At 43.3% G+C, this 19,730-nt stretch overlaps 1 protein-coding gene across 1 annotated transcript in view; it reads right to left on the reverse strand.

The window, feature by feature from the left end:
* Window positions 1-9,944: 9,944 nt before the first annotated feature.
* Window positions 9,945-19,730, reverse strand: part of FHAD1 (forkhead associated phosphopeptide binding domain 1) — a 185,129-nt gene continuing 175,343 nt past the window's right edge. The window contains exons 29-30 of the mRNA XM_043996552.1: window positions 16,403-16,456; window positions 9,945-10,234 (exon numbers count right to left, since the gene is read on the reverse strand). Coding sequence (XP_043852487.1) covers window positions 10,118-10,234; window positions 16,403-16,456 — 171 coding nt within the window. The 3' untranslated portion in view covers window positions 9,945-10,117. The remainder of the gene's footprint in view (window positions 10,235-16,402; window positions 16,457-19,730) is intronic.

The raw sequence follows: 19,730 nt of genomic DNA on the forward strand, positions 1-19,730 counted from the left end.
TTTGCCTGACTCCAAATCTAGGATGTTATTCATTGCATGAAGTAGACACAATGTTGTCCACTAGACTTCCCTACCACCTTCCTCCCATGTGGCTTGGGCTAGCTTTTCTTTAGGCTCTACTCCTCAAAGGTTAGGGTAGTTTTTCCTTAAAAGACATTGAAACAGGGGGCAGCTAGGTGGCACAGTGGATAAAGTGCCAACCCTGGATTCAGGAGGAGCTGAGTTCAAATCCGGCCTCAGACACTTGACGCTTACTAGCTGTGTGACCCTGGGCAAGTCACTTAACCCTCATTGCTCCACAAAACAAAAACAACCCCCCCCCCCCAAAAGACATTGAAACAATCCTGACTGCTTGGCCAGCAAACCAGGAGACTTCAGACCCACAGACCAAGAAGCATGATCAACCTGGGCTAGCCCTGGGATAAACTGAATCAAGGCTTTATCACCACTGAACAGACCTTTACTGCTCTCCATCCTCTCCCCACCCCCAATTCTCTTTTCTTTTTCTTTCTTACTTTTTCTTTTCGGGGCAATGAGGATTAAGTGACTTGCTCAGGGTCACACAGCTAGTTAGTGTCAAGTGTCTGAGGCTGGATTTGAACTCAGGTCCTCCTGGATCCAGGGCCATTGCTTTATCCGAGGTGCTACCTAGCTGCTCCCCCTCCCCCAATTCTCTTGACTTACACCATACCACTGAAACTTCTTCACCTTGGAAATTTACTCCATCCTTGGTTCTTCACACACTTGGAAGTACCCTACTCCTCCTGATTGATTGGTTCCTCCCAGAACCTCCATTAAGGGGGACACTCAGGCCAGCTATGTCTTTGCTCCTTTCCAGATTTCATTCCTCACTTTCTGGACTTTCTCTACTATGTCCCCATCACTAGGAACTTCCCTCCATCACTCTTCCCACCCTCCTCCCCCCTTTACAGCTTCTTGTGGGTTGTCTTCCCCATTAGAATGTAAGCTCTTTGAGTGCAGGGACTATCTTTCTGCTTGAATCTGTATTCCCCGAACTTAGCGTGAGAAGCATTTAATAAATGCTTGTTGACTCGAATTAATCAATAACCATTTAGCTGATGCTTAATTCCCATCAGTGACTGGGACTCCCTATCACTTTCAGCATCAAATATAAAATCATCTGTTTGGGGTTCAAAAGCCTTCATCACGGGGCAGGTAGGTGGTGCAGTGGATAGAGCACCGGCCCTGGAGTCAGGAGGACCTGAGTTCAAATCTGGCTTCAGACACTTAACACTTATTAGCTGTGTAACCCTGGGCAAGTCACTTAACCACAATTGCCTCACCCCCCCCCAAAAAAAAGCCTTCATCACCTGGCCTCTTTCTACCTTTTTATTTTTTTTCTATCTTATCTCCACCCCAGCCTCCCAACTCTTCAATCCGGTGACATTGGTCTTGTTTCTTGAATGTGATGCTCCAGGTCCCTGACAATTTCCCCGTCTGTCCCCATACCTGGAATTCTCCCCCTCTTCATCTCTTCCTCTTGGTTTTCTTCAAGTGCCAGCAATTTTCTCACCTCCAAGAAACCTTTCCTGACCCCTCTTAATACTATCACATTCCCTCTGTTCGTTGTTTCCAGTTTATTCTGTCTATGGCTTATTTGTACATAGTTGTCTCTTCCATTAGACTATGAGCTCCTTGAGGGCAGGGACTGTTTTTGACCTTGCTTTTATCCCAAATGCTTAGTCCAGAACTATTTGTTATTGTTGTTCAACTGTTCAGTCATATCCAACTCTTTGTGACTCTTTGGACTGTAGCACATCAATACTGGCCATTAAGGTTTTCTTTGGCAAAGATACTGGAGTGGTTTGCTATTTCCTTCTCCGGTGGATTACGGCAAACAGGTTCAGTGACTTACCCAGAGTCACACAGCTGCTAAGTGTCTGAAGTTGAATTTGAACTTACATCTTCCTGACGCCAGGCCCAGTGCTCTATCCACTGAACCATATAGCAGCCTCAATACATAGCAGGTGCTTACTAGTGGTAGTGCCTGATACGTAGTAGGTACTTAATTCATTGCTGGTTTAAAAAAAATTTTTTTTTGCAGAGCAATGAGGGTTAAGTGACTTGCCCAGGGTCACACAGCTAGTAAGTGTCAAGTGTCTGAGGTCAGATTTGAACTCAGGTCCTCCTGAATCCAGGGCTGGTGCTTTATCCACTGCTCCACCTAGCTGCCCCCTTAATCCATTGCTTGTTGATTTGACTTAATTGGATGGGGCAGTACTCTCTGGGTTTAATAAGCATGTCATCTTCACATCTACCTTGAATGTGGCTCTGTAAAAGGCAGAATAGGAACAGAATAAGTGTTTTCTCTCTGTCTTCCTCATCGTGTAAGTCATGGTCGCTTGAGCATCCTGTGATCACACTTGCACACTAAGGAACACCCCCTCATTCCCCACCAGCTCAGGGAGCTTATCCACTCTTAGGAAATTGCAAATTTGACACCTCTGCCCTGCAAGGCCACATGACTCCACCCCAAAGTTAACAAGATCTTCAAGAAAACAACCGTATTAAGTATCCTCTCCCCTCTTGCCAGGAGTGGCCATGGTATCTGATAGGAATTGGGGCTACATTAACATGAAAGTATTGGGGCACCTCTCAGTCCCTTAAAGAGCCTCACAGTCTGTTCTAGCCAGAAATCACAAAGATCTAAAGAGCTGAGGGCTAGGCTTTGGTGGAAAAGCATGTCCAAACCATAATAAGAACAATAAGAACAGCAATAATAATGGTTTAGAAAAATCACATTTATATAGCATTCTGTAGCAGCGGAGGATCTTATAAGCTACACATCCTTTAGCCCACCCTCCTTCTTTTCTTTTTTTTTTTTTTTGGTGGGGCAATGGGGGTTAAGTGATTTGCCCAGGGTCACACAGCTAGTAAGTGTCAAATGGCTGAGGCTGAATTTGAACTCATGTCCTCCTGAATCCAGGGCCGGTGCTTTATCCACTGTGCCACCTAGCTGCCCCCCTCCTCATTTTCTAAGCAAGGAAACTGAGGCCCAGAGAGTTTAAGTGACGGGATCAATAAGTGGTAGAGCTGAAACTTGAGGCTTCCTGACCCTGAATTCAGGGCTCTTTTAAAAGGGTTTTCCTCACAACAACTTTGTAAAAATATAAAGTTTGTAGAAATATGTTTAACATGATTGTACGCATATAACCTATATCAGACTGCTTGCTGTCTTTGGGAGTGGGGAGGGAAGGGAGGGAGGGAGAAATATTTGGAGCTCAAAACCTTACAAAAATGAATGTTGAAAGTATCAAGTTGTCCCCATTTTGTATGTGTGTACACCCAGGCTCAGGGAGGTGGGTAAGCAACTGGTGATTCACAAGCACACAGCTAGTCAAGGACAGATCAAGTCTCAGATATCAGATGTTTTTTGTCTCAAGGGTTAGCCCTACTTACCACTTGGATTCCCAAGGGTAGTCTCTACCTCCCATTTGGATTCCCAAGGGTAGGCTCTATCCCCCACACCATGTGATGGGGGACAGTATGTGCCTCTCAGCCCGAAGTGCTTGCTTGATCTGGGGTCTAAGGGGTGATCTGTTCTGTGCATCCCCTGAAAATTATCGTTGAGCTTCAGAAATGATTAAATGCTCCCAAATTCTGGCAAATGGATCTTTATGACCACTGTCCTGCTGAAGGTTGTGGACCAGAGGCTGAGAGACAAGAGATATGATCCTATTTTACTTTGTGATGATTGCCAGGAAAGACCAGACACCTCCCTGAACAGGTGATTTATCTGTCCAAGGACCCTCTCAGAGCCTGGCAATGCTTAGTGAGAGTCTCATCTGAGGACATAACTTATGCCCTTGAATTCTTCTAGGTGCTCGCATGAAAGAAACCCCCCTGGAGAAAATGAAGTCTGGGTCCAGGAAAGACAGCCTGGCCCATCCCGTCTCAGGGAAGGGATGCTGCAAAGATGCTCAGGGGAACAGATGGATTAGGAAATCTTCTTCAAAACAAATCATGAGGCACATGAGGTCACACGCTGGCTCAAAATAACTCAGGACATGGCACAGATGGAAACGAGCTGCACATCTTGATGGAAACAGAGCCAAAATGATAGGCTGAGCTGTTCTACCAGAGCTTGGGACCCATTTCACATCTTCCTCATGCTCACAGGCGCCTCTATTTTTTTTTTTTTCAGTTTATGTAGACGCTTTGAAGGAAGCCTGGGGGAGTCAGACCCAAAGGTGATAACTTAAAAAAAAATTAATGGTAACTTTAAGAGAAATTTACTTACATTTTCCTGTGTATCTATCTTACTTCCCCTTCCTAGAGAGCTCTCCTTTATAACTAAGAATGAAGTTGAAGGAGAAAACGGTAACAAAACTAACCAGCTCACTGAAAAAGTCTGCAGTATTCCACACCCATGGTCCCCCACCTCTGCAAAGAAATAGGGAAAGACACCTTCTTAGGTCTTCTTCTTTTGAAGCCAACTGTGCTGTTGTTCAGCAGAAATTGAAGGCTGAGAGAGTATAATGACCAAGAAATACATTTTCTGAGACATTTCACGCCTCTGTTTCAGCAGTCACAGGTCCTGGTTATGGTTTGTCAAATGGCCCAAGTAAAACCTGTTTGCCAAAGCAGGGTTCTTCATGAGCAGAGCCACAACTCCCCCCTGCCCACCCCATCACTGGCCATCTCTTGGCTTCACTCACGCAAAAGCTACTGCTGTGGAGAGAGCCTTCATCATCAATCTGCTAGACTATTGCAGGGGCCTCCTAACAGCTCTCCTTGTCTCAGCTCTTGCCCCTCTCCACAGAAGTGGCCTACGTGGCTCTTAGGCAGCTGGTAATTGCAACACTTTGGAGTGCAGCCTGAACCAGATTAATATGGAATTGGGAAACATTTAACAAAAGAAAAGCACAATTGTTGTTGTTGTTGTTGTTGCTTAGTCATTTCAGTCATGTCTGACTCTTCTTGAACCCATTTGGGGTTTTCTTTCTTTCTTTTTTTTTTTGAGAGGCAATGGGGGTTAAGTGACTTGCCCAGGGTCACACAGCTAGTAAGTGTTAAGTGTCTGAGGCCGGATTTGAACTCAGGTTCTCCTGAATCCAGGGCTGGTGCTTTATCCACTGTGCCACCTAGCTGCCCCCGGGGTTTTCTTGTCAAAGATACTGGAGTGGTTGGCCATTTCCTTTTCCAGCTCATTTTATAGATGAGGAAATTGAGGCAAAGAGGGTTAAGTGACTTGCCCAAGGTCACACAGCTAGTAAGTGTCTGAGGTCAGATTTGAATCTGGGTCTTCTTGACTTGAGGCCTGGCACTGTATCCACTTTACCGATGTGGACTGTCCACATTGTTGACTATCCCATGCCAATCTTCTAGAGAGGATTTATGGGAGAACACAGGCAAGAATTCCATACATGAAAGGTATCAATGGAGGCACAGATGGGTTGACATCTATACCAGTGGGATTAGCGGCCACACCAATGAGATGGAGATCCATTTAATTATTCAGTTTTAGGTGATAGCTCTAAGCCAAGCACTGTTTTTTTTTTCTTTTCTTCAAGATCCTCATCTTCTACAAGAAGTCTTTCCCAACTCCCCCTTAATTCTAGTCCTTTCTCTCTGTTGAGAACCTCTAATTTATCCTGTGTAGAGCTTGTTTTTAAATAGTTGTATGTCTATTGTCTCCCCCATTAGACTATGAGCTCCATGAAGGCAGGGACTGTCTTTTGTCTTTCTTTCTGTGTTTTTTGATGGACTGTTGTGAGCCACCATATACCCAATAAAGTTAGGAATTTGGAAAAGGGGACTAATATGGTTGAGGTAAAGCCAGAAGTAGACCCTGAAGTAGCTCCATGTAGGAGATTCTATTCCTTTGCCTTCTCCCCTGGCCACTCTTCACCCCCTCTCCCTCCCATTCATTTGGTGGAAGACCAAAAGAATTTTAGGAATGAGAGTAAAAGCTTGGCCCATGGTGGTTTGTTTGAAGAGTAGTCCTTAAAACATCGATGAATGTGTGCAATCTGTGTGCATTAGATGGAGTTTGCAAAGACTTTCCAACCATAAGTCAGAAAGCGTTTTAGAACAGATACACTGACCTTGGAGAGTAACAAGAAGTTAGAGAAAATAGAATTTATTCCTGTGGGTCATACTTAGATGACAGGCTAGTCTAGATTCCAAAAGAGATTGGCCCTGGAGTTAAGGCTCTTCTTTTGGAAAGGGAAAGCTTATCTTACATAGCCAAAGCTCTGAGGACTGACAAACTCTCCAGAAAAAAAACAAAAGCTAAGAGTTTATGCCTATTCTGATCTTGGATTTGTTAGGGCCTTCTTTCTTTCTTTCCTTCCTTCCTTCCCTTTCTTTCTTTCACCTTTATAACAAATATGTACAGTTAAGAAAAACCAATTCCAATATTAGCCATGTCCAAAATTGTGTCTCATTCTATATATTTAGATCACCTCCTCTCTGGAGGTGAGCAGTATTTTTTTTTTTTTTTTTACCATCAGTACTCTGGAATCATGGTTGATCATTGTGTTGCTCATAGTTTTTAAGTCTTTCAAGAATGTTCATTTTTACAACATGTTTTTGTAATATAAATTGATCTCCTGGTTCTGCTCACTTCATTTTACATAAGTTCATACAAGTCCTCTCAGGGTTCTCTGAAACCATCTCATCATTTCTTTTAGTGCAGTGGTATTCCACTCATTCATATACCATAATTTGTTCAGCCACTTCCCAACTGATGGCTGCACCTTTAATGTCCACTTTTTCGCCACTATAAAAAGAGTTGCTATAAATATTGTTGCACATATGGTACTTTTTTCTTATTCTTTTATCCCTTTGGGTTATAGGACTAGTAATGGGATCTGGGTCAAATGGTTTGAACAGTTTAGTGACTTTGGGGGCATAGTCCAAATTTCTTGGTTCCAATTCACAATCCCACCAACAGTGAAGAATTGTGTCTTCTTTCCTATAGCCCCTCGTTTTGTCATTTTCCTTTTTTTTTTTCCACCTTTTTTTTTTTTTTTGCAGGGTGATGAGGGTTAAGTGACTTGCCCAGGGTCACACAGCTAGTAAGTGTCAAGTGTCTGAGGCCGGATTTGAACTCAGGTACTCCTGAATCCAGGGCTGGTGCTTTACCACTGTGCCATCTAGCTGCCCCTGTCATTTTCCTTTTTTATCAGCTTTGTCCATTTCATGGGTAGGAGGTTTCTTAGAGTTGCCTTAATTTAAATTTTTCTAATTATTAGTGATTCGGAACATTTTTTTTCATAGGGTAGTTTGGATTTTCTCCTTTGAGAATTGCTTGTTCATATCCTTTGATCATTTATTAGTTGTGAAATGGGTGCTAGTCTAATCAATTTCAATCAGCTCTTTATACATTTTAGAAATGAGACCTTTATCTCAGAAATTTGCTGTAAAGATTTTTCCTGGTTAACTATTTTCTTTAAGATCTTAGCTATGTTGGATTTTTTTTGGTGCCAAACTTTTAAAATTTCATGTAATGAAAATAGTTTTTTATCTTCTGTAAAACCATCTATCTCTTGTTTGGTCATAAACTCTCCCCTTTCTCATAGAACTGAAAGGTAATTTCTACCTTGCTCCTCTAATTTGTTTATGATATGACTTTTGATAAGGGCAGCTAAGAGGCAGAGTGGTCTGAGCCTGGAGTCAGGAAGACTCATGTTCATGAGATTAAATCTGGCCTCAGATACTTACTAGCTGTGTGACTCTGGGCAAGTCACCTAACCCTGTTTGCCACAGTTTTCTCAACTATCGAATAAACCAAAGAAGAAAATGGCAAACCACTCCAGTATCTCTCAAAAAAAATTCCAGCTGGGGTGACGAAGAGCCAAACATCACTCAAACAACTGAATAATAACAAAAAAATGACCTTTGATATCCAGCATAAGTATCCCTTCAGAGCTATATATTGGTAAATAGTATGCAGTATTGGTCTAAACCTAATTTTACCAGACTGCTGACATTTTCCAGCAATTTTTGTCAAAAATTGATCCTTACTCTAATACTTAGGGTCTTTGGCTTTATTGAATAATAGGCTACTAGGTTAGCTTGCTTCTGTATACATGATATACAGAATATCATGTACTTAATTTGTTCTAGTGATAGACCCATTTCTTCTTCTTCTTCCTCTTCTTCCTCTTCTTCTTCTTCTTCTTCTTCTTCTTCTTCTTCTTCTTCTTCTTCTTTCTTCTTCCTTTTTGCGGGGCAATGAGGGTTAAGTGACTTGCCCAGGGTCACACAGCTAGTAAGTGTCGAGTGTCTGAGGTCAAATTTGAACTCAGGTCCTCCTGAATCCAGGGCTGGTGCTTTATCCACTGCGCCACCTAGCTGCCCCGATTGACCTATTTCCTAACCAGCACCAAATAATTTTGGTGACTACTGCTTTGTAGTATAGTATGGGCACTGCTAGGTCCCCCTTCTTTCTGATTTAGGGCTTTGCCTTTCTATAAGAACTGAAGCTGAAGTTTCTGGGTTCTGCCTTAAAGGAGACGTGGCAAAGCCCATTCTTCTTTCTTCTGTCGAGAAGAAGTAGGAACTTAGCTGGCATCTGCAGTTGAAGCCAGAAGCTAGAAGACATGGTCTTTTACCTATCAGAACTGTACCAGGTGGTGACCAGTGTTAACCATGGCATCAGCAGAGCACCATTAAGTAGCAATCAGGTGAGACAAGCAGGAAGTAATTCCAGAAGACTACATAGCTGGGGGAAACTCCCAGCCCCTCTAGACCAATAAGAGCAGTACAATGACATCCACCAAAGACAGTGATGGTCCTGAAGCATCATAGGAATTGCTTCTATACACATGCTCATTGGCCACACATATTCCCTGTGTGTGTGTGTGTGTATGCGTATGAGTATGTGTGTGCCTCTTCCACAGTTTTTTTTTTTTTTTTTTTTTTTTTTTTGCGTGGGGAAACAGGGGTTGACTTGCTCAGGGTCACACAGCCAGTAAGTGTCAAGTGTCTGAGGTCAGATTTGAACTCAGGTCCTCCTGTCCACATTTTCTATATGTGTAGAACTTTTCTACTAGCATGGTACTTATTTGTAGAAAAATGTGCCCTAGCTTTATGAGAAGAATCTTCTCTTGCTAATTTTCTTATTATGCTTTTTCATTAAATACCTTTGCTTTCAACTAATTGTGTCCTCTGGTTGACTGGTTAAAGTAAACACACTGATGGGAGCTCATAAACTATGGTTCCTAAGTAGGTGTGAAAATACAGAATATTTCAAATCTGGGGTGACTCTAGGGCAACCCACATAGGAGTGGAAAGTGAGTATCCTTAGGGGCTACATAGTATAACAAAGGCATTGACTACTAAAATTTTGAAAAATACTTTTATTGTGTGGTCAATGACAGCAGTGAATTTTCACTCTTAACCTTGATGGGTTTAGCCACATGTGTTATAAATTGAAACACATTTATAAGAGAGATGTGACACAGAGGATGAGGAGAGAGTTGAATGAAGGGAGATGAAGAAAGGAGAAAACAACAGATATTCTTAGCATAATGAAAATGGGTATAGCTAGCAATGGCACCCTTGACTTTTTCAGCACACTGAAACTCAGTTTGTTCCCTGAGGACTTCTGGCTTGGTTTAAGCAACAGAATTGAATTGAATTTTTCTAGATTTATTATAGTGAACTCAGAATTCAATGTCTAACACCCGCTCCTTGGGCTGCCTTAGAGCCCCACCCTGTCACATTGAGGCAGCTCAGGACAAGAGTTGCCAGGACCACAGGACTTTCTGCACTGTGGTCCGCTCAAGGATGTGCTGGGAGAAGAGGTGAAGGGACAAGGGCCCCCACTTGGCCATGATCCAAACACTGCATTGCATCATCTCTCTACTCAAGACCCTGCTTTTTGCATTAGTGATTTCAATCCATTGTGATTCTGGGGACCTCACACATTCATCCAAAGGTATTACACACACACACACACACACACACACACACACACACACACCCTCATTCTTTTCCCCACACATTCTGAAACTTGGTCTTGTGCAAAAATGCAATTCCTAGCAAATTCTAAGTGAGCTTCAAAGATCTTGGAGCAGCTTGGCATCTGCCCACAGGAGGGTCCAATGGACTCGTGATTTAGAAAGTGTTGTGGGGCCCAATTTTGCTAATCCCTCTCACTTGTTTTAGGGAAGATGATTTCCAGGACAGCTCTATGTGGCGACTCCTTGTTCTGTAGCTCTTCCTCCTGGTCTGTCTTGAGGGTGATCTTTTTGGCCCTGACCTTTAACACATGAACAAAGACATAATTCATTGTTACTCATGAAAATCTTCAAATAGCATCCAACCCTTCCCATTCATTTTCAGTGGCCAAGATTCAGAGCCATAACTAGCCTGGGATGGCTGGAGTGCTGTTCCAGGAAGCCAAATCTGGGGAGGTGGGCATGATTTCTTGCAGCAGCCTACGTATGTCTTACCTCATGGACCTCTCTTGGCTCATCTTGTGTGTGTGGTTTTTTTGTTTTTAATTTTTGCAGGGCAATGAGGGTTAAGTGACTTGCCCGGGGTCACACAGTTAGTAAGAGGCTGGATTTGAACTCAGGTCCTCCTGAATCCAAGGCCAGTGCTTTATCCACTGCGCCACCTAGCTGCCCCTTATTTCATCTTGTTTTTTTTTGTTTTGTTTTGTTTTTTTAATTTTTGCTGGGCAATGAGGGTTAAGTGACTTGTCTCTTGGCTCATCTTACCCTGGATCAGTCTCAGGTTGTCTGTCCCAGAGTTCCATCACCATATGGCTGTCTAGTGAAAAGACTTCTGGGTTGATAGGTTAAAGACCCAGTTCTAGTCCTGATTCTGCCACTCTTCAGTGACCTTTTCTGAGTCAACTCATGGAAGCTCAGGACTTCAGAGTTGGAAGGGACCTCAGAGGCTGCCTAATCCAACTATACCTGAATCCATTAATTCAGTAAGCATTTATTAAGTGCTTATTATATTCTAGCCCTTGGGTTAGATGCTGGATCTAGGAAGGAAGGAAGGAAGGAAGGAAGGAAGGAAGGAAAGAAGGAAGGAAGGAAGGGGGCAGCTAGGTGGCACAGTGGATAGGGCACGGGCCCTGGATTCAGGAGGACCTGAGTTCAGGTTTGGCCTCAGATACTTGACACTTACTAGCTGTGTGACCCTGGTCAAGTCACTTAACCCTCAATGCCCCACCCCCACCCCCCAAAAAAAGAAAGGAAGGAAGGAAAGATTGTTCCTGCCCTCAAGGAACTATGTTCTATCAGAGATAGCAGTATATACTCAGATAAATTAATATATAGTAGATACAAAGTAATTTCTGGGAGGTAGAGATGCATTAGAAACTGAAGGAGTTCAAGAAATCTCTCTTTTCCTTCCTTTCCTTTCCTTTCCTTTCCTTTCCTTTCCTTTCCTTTCCTTTCCTTTCCTTTCCTTTCCTTTCCTTTCCTTTCCTTTCCTTTCCTTTCCTTTCCTTTCCTTTCCTTTCCTTTCCTTTCCTTTCCTTTCCTTTCCTTTCCTTTCCTTTCCTTTCCTTTCCTTTCCTTTCCTTTCCTTTCCTTTCTTTCCTCCCTCCCTCCCTCCCTCTCTCTCATTTAAGCTAAGCCTTGAAGAGAGCTAGGGATTCCGTAAGGTCAAGATGAGAAAGAGGAGCATCCCAGGCATGGGGACAGCCAATGTAAAGTGGAGAGTCAGTAGAGTCAGTAGAGAAGTGTCATGTACTAGATACAGCAGGTGGTCCGTTTGCCTAGAATCTAGCTCGAGTTAAGGACAACAATGTGCTGCAAGTCTGGAAAGGTAGGAATATGAACAGGAAGCCTATCTATACCCTCCTCTAACAGGAGTGATCTAACCTCAGCTTGAAGACTTGGTATAACAGGTTGGATCTGAATTCAGGTCTTTCTGACTCATTCTTCTTTTTAAAATTTTTTTGCAGGGTATTGGGGGTTAAGTGACTTGCCCAGGGTCACACAGCTAGTAAGTGTCAAGTGTCTGAGGTCAGATTTGAACTCAGGTGCTCCTGAATCCAGGGCCAGTGCTTTATCCACTGCACCACCTAGCTGCCCCAATTCAGGTCTTTCTGACTCCAGGTCCAGCCCCCTATTCATTAAGCTACCTAGCTGCCAAGATATCTATACATTCAGGCTTCTTATTATTCTAAATTAACCACCTTATGAATTCCATTTTCTAGTTCTTTTTGAGGTTGGATGAGGGGGAAGAGGGGAGGAAATGAACACTTATTAAGCACCTACTAGGTACTTCACAATTATTATTTCATTTGATCCAAGGACAACTCTATGAAGTAGGTGTTGTCATTATTCCCATTGAGGAAACTGAGAGAGATTAAGTGACTTGCTCACAGTCACACAGCTAGTAAGGACTAGACATTGTCCAGTCCAGGAGGGTTTCAACTCTACCTCCAGTCTCCAGGGAGCCTTGTGATTTTTTTGGCATAATCGTTTAGATGCAGGTTGGACTAGATCATATCTGAAGTCCCTCCTGCCACTGAGAAGTTCCTTTAGAAAAAAACCAAAATAATCAATCTGTATTTATAGCAGAATTCTATGTATGCTTGCTGCTGGTAAGCTGAAGAAGAGACTGGTTAGTTTCGGGGTGGGGGGGTGGTAGAGAGGATTTCAGAAAATGGGAAAATGCAAAGTTTGCAGGCACCAGAACAACTGTGTTTGACCATCAACAGCAAAGTAACTCGAGGCCACTCAACAGAGAGCAATGAGTGACATTTGAAACCACAGGTGTTAACTCTGAGAAGGAAAAAGTAGCAACCTGACAATTTGCATAGCGATCAGCAGGCGCAAAATCACATCCGACAAGTCCAGAGCTGCTAAATTCAGCCACCACAGAGAGAGTGGGAGCTCTTGACCAGTGCCCGCTGTCAGTAAAGACATGTTTTTACCCAAAAAATGGGGTTCATGAAGACTGGAGATTTTATTACAAAAATGCACTGATAAAGTATCTCACAAGAATGACTAGTGGACCTTCAAAACAACTATATGAATGGACATTGATATGACATTTATTGTGGCTTAATTTTTTGGAGCTAGATAGTTCTTTGAAGTTTTATCACCTTCTCATTTTACAGATGAAGAAACTGAGGCTTACAATGGTGGAATGGTTTGCCCAGGACCACACAGCTAGTAGGTGTCAGTGACAGGATTTGAACCCAGGTCTTGATGCTGTGCCTCCCCAATTTCAAAGTTTTCAAAAATGCATTAATTCATCATTTTAATATATTATTTTTAAAATAGATTTTTAATATTTTATTTAAATATGTCTTAACATATTATCCCATTTGAGTATCACAACTACCCTGTGAGGTAGGTACCTGTGAATGGTTAATTAATACTTATTGACTAAGACTTGAAATTAAATGACAGACCAGTTAATCAACAAGCATTTATTAAGTGCCCACTGGTGAAAGTCATGGCGCTAAACAGCTGGAGATGCAATGACAAAAGTAAAAAGAGTCCCTGTCCTCAGGGAGCTTATATTCTACTGAAGAGTGGTTACAGAGCTAGCAATTATTAGAGGCAAGACATGAACCTGGTCATTCTGGATTCTAAGCCTCAGTTCCCATCCTTGGCTCTACCTATGGGACGCTGACCTCAGTTTCCCTATCTATAAAAGGAGGGACTTGTACTAGATGTTCTTGGAGATCTCATCTTACTTTCCAGCTATGCTCATAAGTCCAGCATTCCTTGAGCCCAAAGTCCCTTTTCTGCTGTAAAACCTTTCAATATCTAAGCTACAGGGAGAGACCATAGCATTTACAATGAGGAGGCACCTCGGAGATAATTTTAGAGATGATGTCATTTTACAGGCAATGAAATGGGAGCTCGCAGTCTTTTTCTTTTTCTTTTGTGAGGCAATTGGGGTTAAGTGACTTGCCTAGGGTCACACAGCTAGTAATTGTTAAGTGTTTGAGGCCAGATTTGAACTCAGGTCCTCCTGAATCCAGGGCCAGTGCTTTATCCACTACACTACCTAGCTGCCCCAGCAGTGTCTTTTTCAAGGTCACACAGGTAGGAAGGAAGGTGAGGTGAGATTCAAACCCAATTCCGCTAACTCCAAATTCAGTCTGCTTGTCAGGATGGCATGGCTTCCTTGTGAGATGGCAAACCTCTCTAAAAATGGGGATGTTGGTTGAAATGTACTAGTTGTGTGCCCCTGGCTAAGTCACTTAAATTATCTCAAATAATCATGAGATCCTAAATCCAGAGCTGCAGAGACCTGAGTTGTCATCTTCAATCCCCTCATTTTCCAGATGAAGAAATTGAGGCTTGGGAAGGTGACTTGTCCTAAGATCACCTAGGCGATATATATCAGAGGTAGAATCAATATATGAATAAATACACATTTATTAAGTACCTGCTGTATGAGCAACACACCAATCAGCACACATTTATTAAGCTCTTGCTGTATGCAAGGTACTGGCTAGGCACTGGGGATACAAAGATTAAACAAGACTCAAACCATGCTCTTGAGGGGGTGGGGTAGTGGTAGGTTATAGTATAAGATATATACAAGATAACAGTAGTCAATAATAAATGTTTACATTTATATAGCACTTACTATGTGCCAGGGGGCAGCTAGGTGACACCCTGGATAGAATGCCATGCTTTGAATAAGAAAGACCTGAGTTCAAAATCCAGCCTCAGACACTTACTAGCTGTGTGACCTTGGGCAAGTTGCTTAATCTGGTTTGTTTCAGTTTCCTCTTCTGTCAAATGAGCTGGAGAAGGAAATGGCGAACCACTCCAGTATCTTTGCCAAGGAAACTCTAAATGGGGTCAGGAAGAGTTGGACATGACTGAACAATAACAACACCATAGGCCTGAGTTTGGGGGAAATTGCCTAGTCCAACTTTCTCATTTTTACAGATGAGGAAAGCTGAGACCCAGAGAAAATGACTTGCCCAAGGTCACATAGCCTCTAAAGGCTCAAAAAAAAATGGCAGTTGGGAAACAAAAGAAATTCTGTCCCCAAAGGCCCTTTCAAAAGTTGTTAGGACTTAAAGTAGGAAAAGCCTTCTTCGCCAAAAACACCATTGCATTGAAGTGTGAGTGTGTGGAGAGACAGGCTCTTGGCTGAGGTCCCTTCCCCAGTCTTTCTACCCTTTTGCAAGTGTGGTGTGAGCCATCCATCCATCTACACACATGTGAGAGACAGAGGCAGATGGAAATTGGCAGGCTGCTTCAGGTTTGGACCAAGACCAGATGAAGATGGAGGGTTATGCAATAGATGATGACTGATGTGCTTTTGAAACATTGGCCCCCAGAAGCTGCTCTAGCCTGGCCAGATGAGATAAGGAGATTCCTAGAACATCAGGATCTCACCATGCTTGGCCGAAAGGGCACCATTATACGCCATGGCCTTGTGGAGGGCCTGTATGTTAGGGGCAAGGCAGTGTGGGAAGATGGAAGGAGCCACAGGCCCTGAGTTCAAATCCTGATTCTGCCATGTACTGGCTATGTCCTCTTGGTTAAGTCATTCCTCTCTGGGTCTCAGTTTCCTCAATTATAAAATAAAGAGGTTGGATTCAATCCCAAGATTTTTTGTTCCAGTCTTGGAATCTAGAAGATCTTATTTCAAGTCCTTCTCTTAGATACTGGGTAGGGAGTAGGCAGCTGTGAGACCTTGGGAAACTCACTTTGCCACCAACAAACCTCAGTTTTCCCATCTGTAAAATAGGGGTATTGGACTCCATGGCCTCTAAGGTCCCTTCCATCTTCAAACTTATGATCCTATAAGCATTACTGATTATTCTTATACAAATCACTTTTGTTTCCTCTTTCTGTAAAAAGAAGCCTGGGGTAAAGGAGGGGGCAGCAAGTCGATAACTTTGTAGCTTCCTTTACAACTCCGGTGTTCTTTGATTCTATCAGAGAAAGGCAGCCTATTATAGTGGAGAGAGAGAGAACACTGCTGCAGAGTCCAACGATCTGGATTCAAATTCAGTTCTTCTTATTATCTATGTGGCCTCACTCTCTGGGTCTCTGTTTCCTCAAATGCAAAATGAAGTGGTTGGATTAGATGATCTGCCAAGCGTCTTTTGAGTCTAAAAACCCTGATATTTGACATTTGGGAACCCTGAGTATTGTTTAGAAAGAAAGACCTGGAGACCACAGTGGCCCTGGATTCAGGAGGACCTGAGTTCAAATCAGTCCTTAGACACTTGACACTTACACTTGACCCTGTGCAAGTCACTTAACCCTCATTGCCCCACCAAAAAAACAAAAACAAAAAAAACCCCAACAACAACAACAACAACAACAAAAACGAAAGAAAGAAAGAGCTTTCTGGGAAATGCCCTCTAGGAGTGTGCTGGCTCACTCTTGTCTCTGCCATCCCATGAATAGCCTGTTTGGGTTGGCGGGGATGTACCACCTTTTTTCTCATAGGTGATCAGACTCTAACTCACCATAGTAGGTGACTTGGTGACTCTGTTCTTCAACATTTCAGCATATACCGGCTTCTGAAAAACAGAAAGAACACCAGTAACACTTAGCAGCTACTTTTACTTACCTCCCTGACCTGGGGACTAGACCCATCGATTTTTTATTAACAGTGAGGAGAATCCCTAGAGGAGGAAGTCCCCTCTGTCAATGCCGGCAGACACTTAGCTGCAGCTTCTAGTCTGAGAGATGGCTAGACGTCAGGCACGGTGTTCTGAGTGCAGCCCAAACCAGATTGAAATGAAATTGGGAAATACTTAACGAAATAAATAAAAATGTGATAAAACATAGATGATCTTTTTTTTTTTTTTTTGGCAGGGCAATGAGGGTTAAGTGACTTGCTCAGGGTCACACAGCTAGTAAGGGTCAAGTGTCTGAGGTCGGATTTGAACTCAGGTACTCCTGGATCCAGGGCCTGAGCTTCATCCGCTGCACCACCTAGCTGCCCCCATAGATGATCTTAATATGTGGTTTTCTAAGACAAAATGGGGCCCCAGGGATCCTTATGTACCCTTGGTTGATTGTTGTTTCTTATTGAGTTTGACACCATTGACCTAGATCACTGAGAGGTGAAATGCCCACAGTCACATAGTCACTGTGTGTCAGAGACAGGGCTTGAACCAGGCCTTCCTCTTCCTGAAAAGGCCACAAAGCCACTTATTACCCTAAGAAGAAGCTAGAGCTGATCACTCAAGTGTGTTCACCTGTAAAACCTTTCTAAAGGAGGCCCTGACATTCTCTGTTCCAAGGACCCTCCCAGCTCTGACACTCTGTGTTCTAAGGGTCCTTCTGGTTCTGACATTGTGTTCTGAAGCCCATTTTAACTTTGACATTCTATACTCAAAGGTGCGTCCCAGCTCTGACATTCTCTGAAAAGTGAATACAGGTCTGTAAAAGAGATTACTGAGGGGCAGCTAGGTGTCGCAGTGGATAGAGCACCGGCCCTGGATTCAGGAGTACCTGAGTTCAAATCCTACCTCAGACACTTGACACTTGCTGGCTGTGTGACCCTGGGCAAGTCACTTAACCCCCATTGCCCTAAAAAAAAAAAAAAAGAGATTACTGAATGGGTCAGCTGGAAGTTCTTTTGTAGACAGGGCTTCTCTGGTAGCCATCTCCAGGGCAGGGGCAGCTCCTGGTCTAGAGGAGCCTGTAGGGAGTGGGAGGCTGTCCTTGGGCAGCACCCATCTGCTCAGACCCAAGTCCCAGAATACCTAAAAGCACAGACACTGCAAGGGCCCTGAGGCCTTCCTTCTCCAACTCCTCCTTCTCCTTCTCCCCTCCCTTGCACCTGCCTGCCACGTCTTCTTCTTCCTCATTCTTGCTTACCGAGTATCTGCCGACCTTCCCCCAAGACACTACTGCAGAGCCCACTTGGGCACCAGCCCTTATTATCAAGAAGCACAGCCTTGTCTCTATCAAGTGGCTGCCAGGCTGTGGGTTTGGGAGTACCCAGACACCAGTAGGCTCCAGAGGCGGCAACAGCCGTGATGTTTGCCTGTAGGGCCAGTGTATGCAGGAAGGTTCATCTAGGACATCTTTAAATCAGTGACTGAATCTAGAGCTTTGCACCGAACAAAACTTTTGTCTAAGCAAATATTCCCTTTGGGCGCTCTCCCAATGGCCCACATATTTGCTCTGGTTGCAAAGTCAGTTCTTGTTTCACTGCCCCAAGTTCCCTAAAAGGAAATGGTTATTTTGATCACTTCGGTGAAGCAATAGAGGCAGCCAATGCTCGATTTGCTTGGCTAGCATCTTTCTTCCAAGAGTTTTATTTACCTTAAAAAAAAAAAAGATTCAGAGGCTGAGAGTGGGATAATAAATATCACTTTACATATATATGTATATGTGTGTATATTTACATACATATGTACATATGTATGTATATACCTATTTGTGTCCAATAGTGACTATCTTTAGGGTGGGGTGGAGGAAGGGAAGAAAAAAAGGGGGAAAAAAGAAATTTACATGTTGACTTTGTTGTATATTTCAAAGGAATAGCAGGTTGTACATAGTAGATTTGCGGTTTTGTATGCAATCATCTTTTTTATTTTACTATGTCATGGGAATGCTTATTTTTGTTTGTTTGTTTGTTTGTTTTATTTTAGTGAGGCAATTGGGGTTAAGTGACTTGCCCAGGGTCACACAGCTAGTAAGTGTCAAGTGTCTGAGGCTGGATTTGAACTCAGGTACTCCTGAATCCAGGGCTGGTGCTCTATCTACTCCGCCACCTAGCCGCCCTGGGAATGCTTATTTTATCCCATAAATTAAAAATAAAACAACTTTTATAAAAAGATTCAGCAGGTGAGGGTGGGAGGGAGAGAAAATAATGAACTGAAGAATAAAATGAAGAACATTTTTTAAAGAAACGGTTTGTTTTGGAGGATCCCACTGTTTTGCAAACATTCCTGTCAGATCTCTGCTGCTCCCGCCCAGTTTCAAGCTACCTGGAGAGTGGAAATCCTGGAGGGGATTCTCTGGGTCCTGTAGCCCCCCACTGGGTAGAAATATTTCACTGAATTTCCAAGGGGGAAGGGAACTCAGAGTCCAGCTAGTGCAATCCATACCTCACTAAGAATCCTCTCTACAGGAGCCAAGAGGAGCCATTTCCAGCCCTCTCTCGACAACCTCCAGGAGTAGGGAGCCCCTCCCCCCTTTCCTTCTGGGGTAGTTCATTCTTTTCTTGGACATCGCTCCCTGGCAGGAAGTGTTTCCTTCAAGCAAGTCTTATTTAGAAAGATTATGGGACTTTGGTCATGAGAAAGAAATTGTTTTCTAGGAAACCCCCCCCCCCACGCAAACAAACACACATACACACATACATACAAACACTCACACCACACATACACACATACCACAACCATAAAAAAACCACATGGAAGAAGGTTTTAGCAGAAGTCTGGGCTTAGCTGAGGGCCGCTTCTGATCGCTGTCCAGCAAAGGAGCTAGGCTTACTTAATCATCATTGAATTATATTCCTGCTTTCCTCAAATAACCATCCCCTACTTTTTTTTTTTTTTTAGTGAGGCAATTGGGGTTAAGTGACTTGCCCAGGGTCACACAGCTAGTAAGTGTTAAGTGTCTGAGGCCGGATTTGAACTCAGGTACTCCTGACTCCAGGGCCAGCGCTCTATCCACTGCACCACCTAGCTGCCCCAATATTTTTTCTTTTTTTTTTTTTCTTTTTGCAGGCAATGGGGGTTAAGTGACTTGCCCAGGGTCACATAGCTAGTAAGTGTCAAGTGTCTGAGGCCGGATTTGAACTCAGGTACTCCTGACTCCAGGGCCGGTGCT

This window comes from Dromiciops gliroides, chromosome 3 (assembly GCF_019393635.1).
Source record: "Dromiciops gliroides isolate mDroGli1 chromosome 3, mDroGli1.pri, whole genome shotgun sequence".
Taxonomy (NCBI): domain Eukaryota; kingdom Metazoa; phylum Chordata; class Mammalia; order Microbiotheria; family Microbiotheriidae; genus Dromiciops; species Dromiciops gliroides.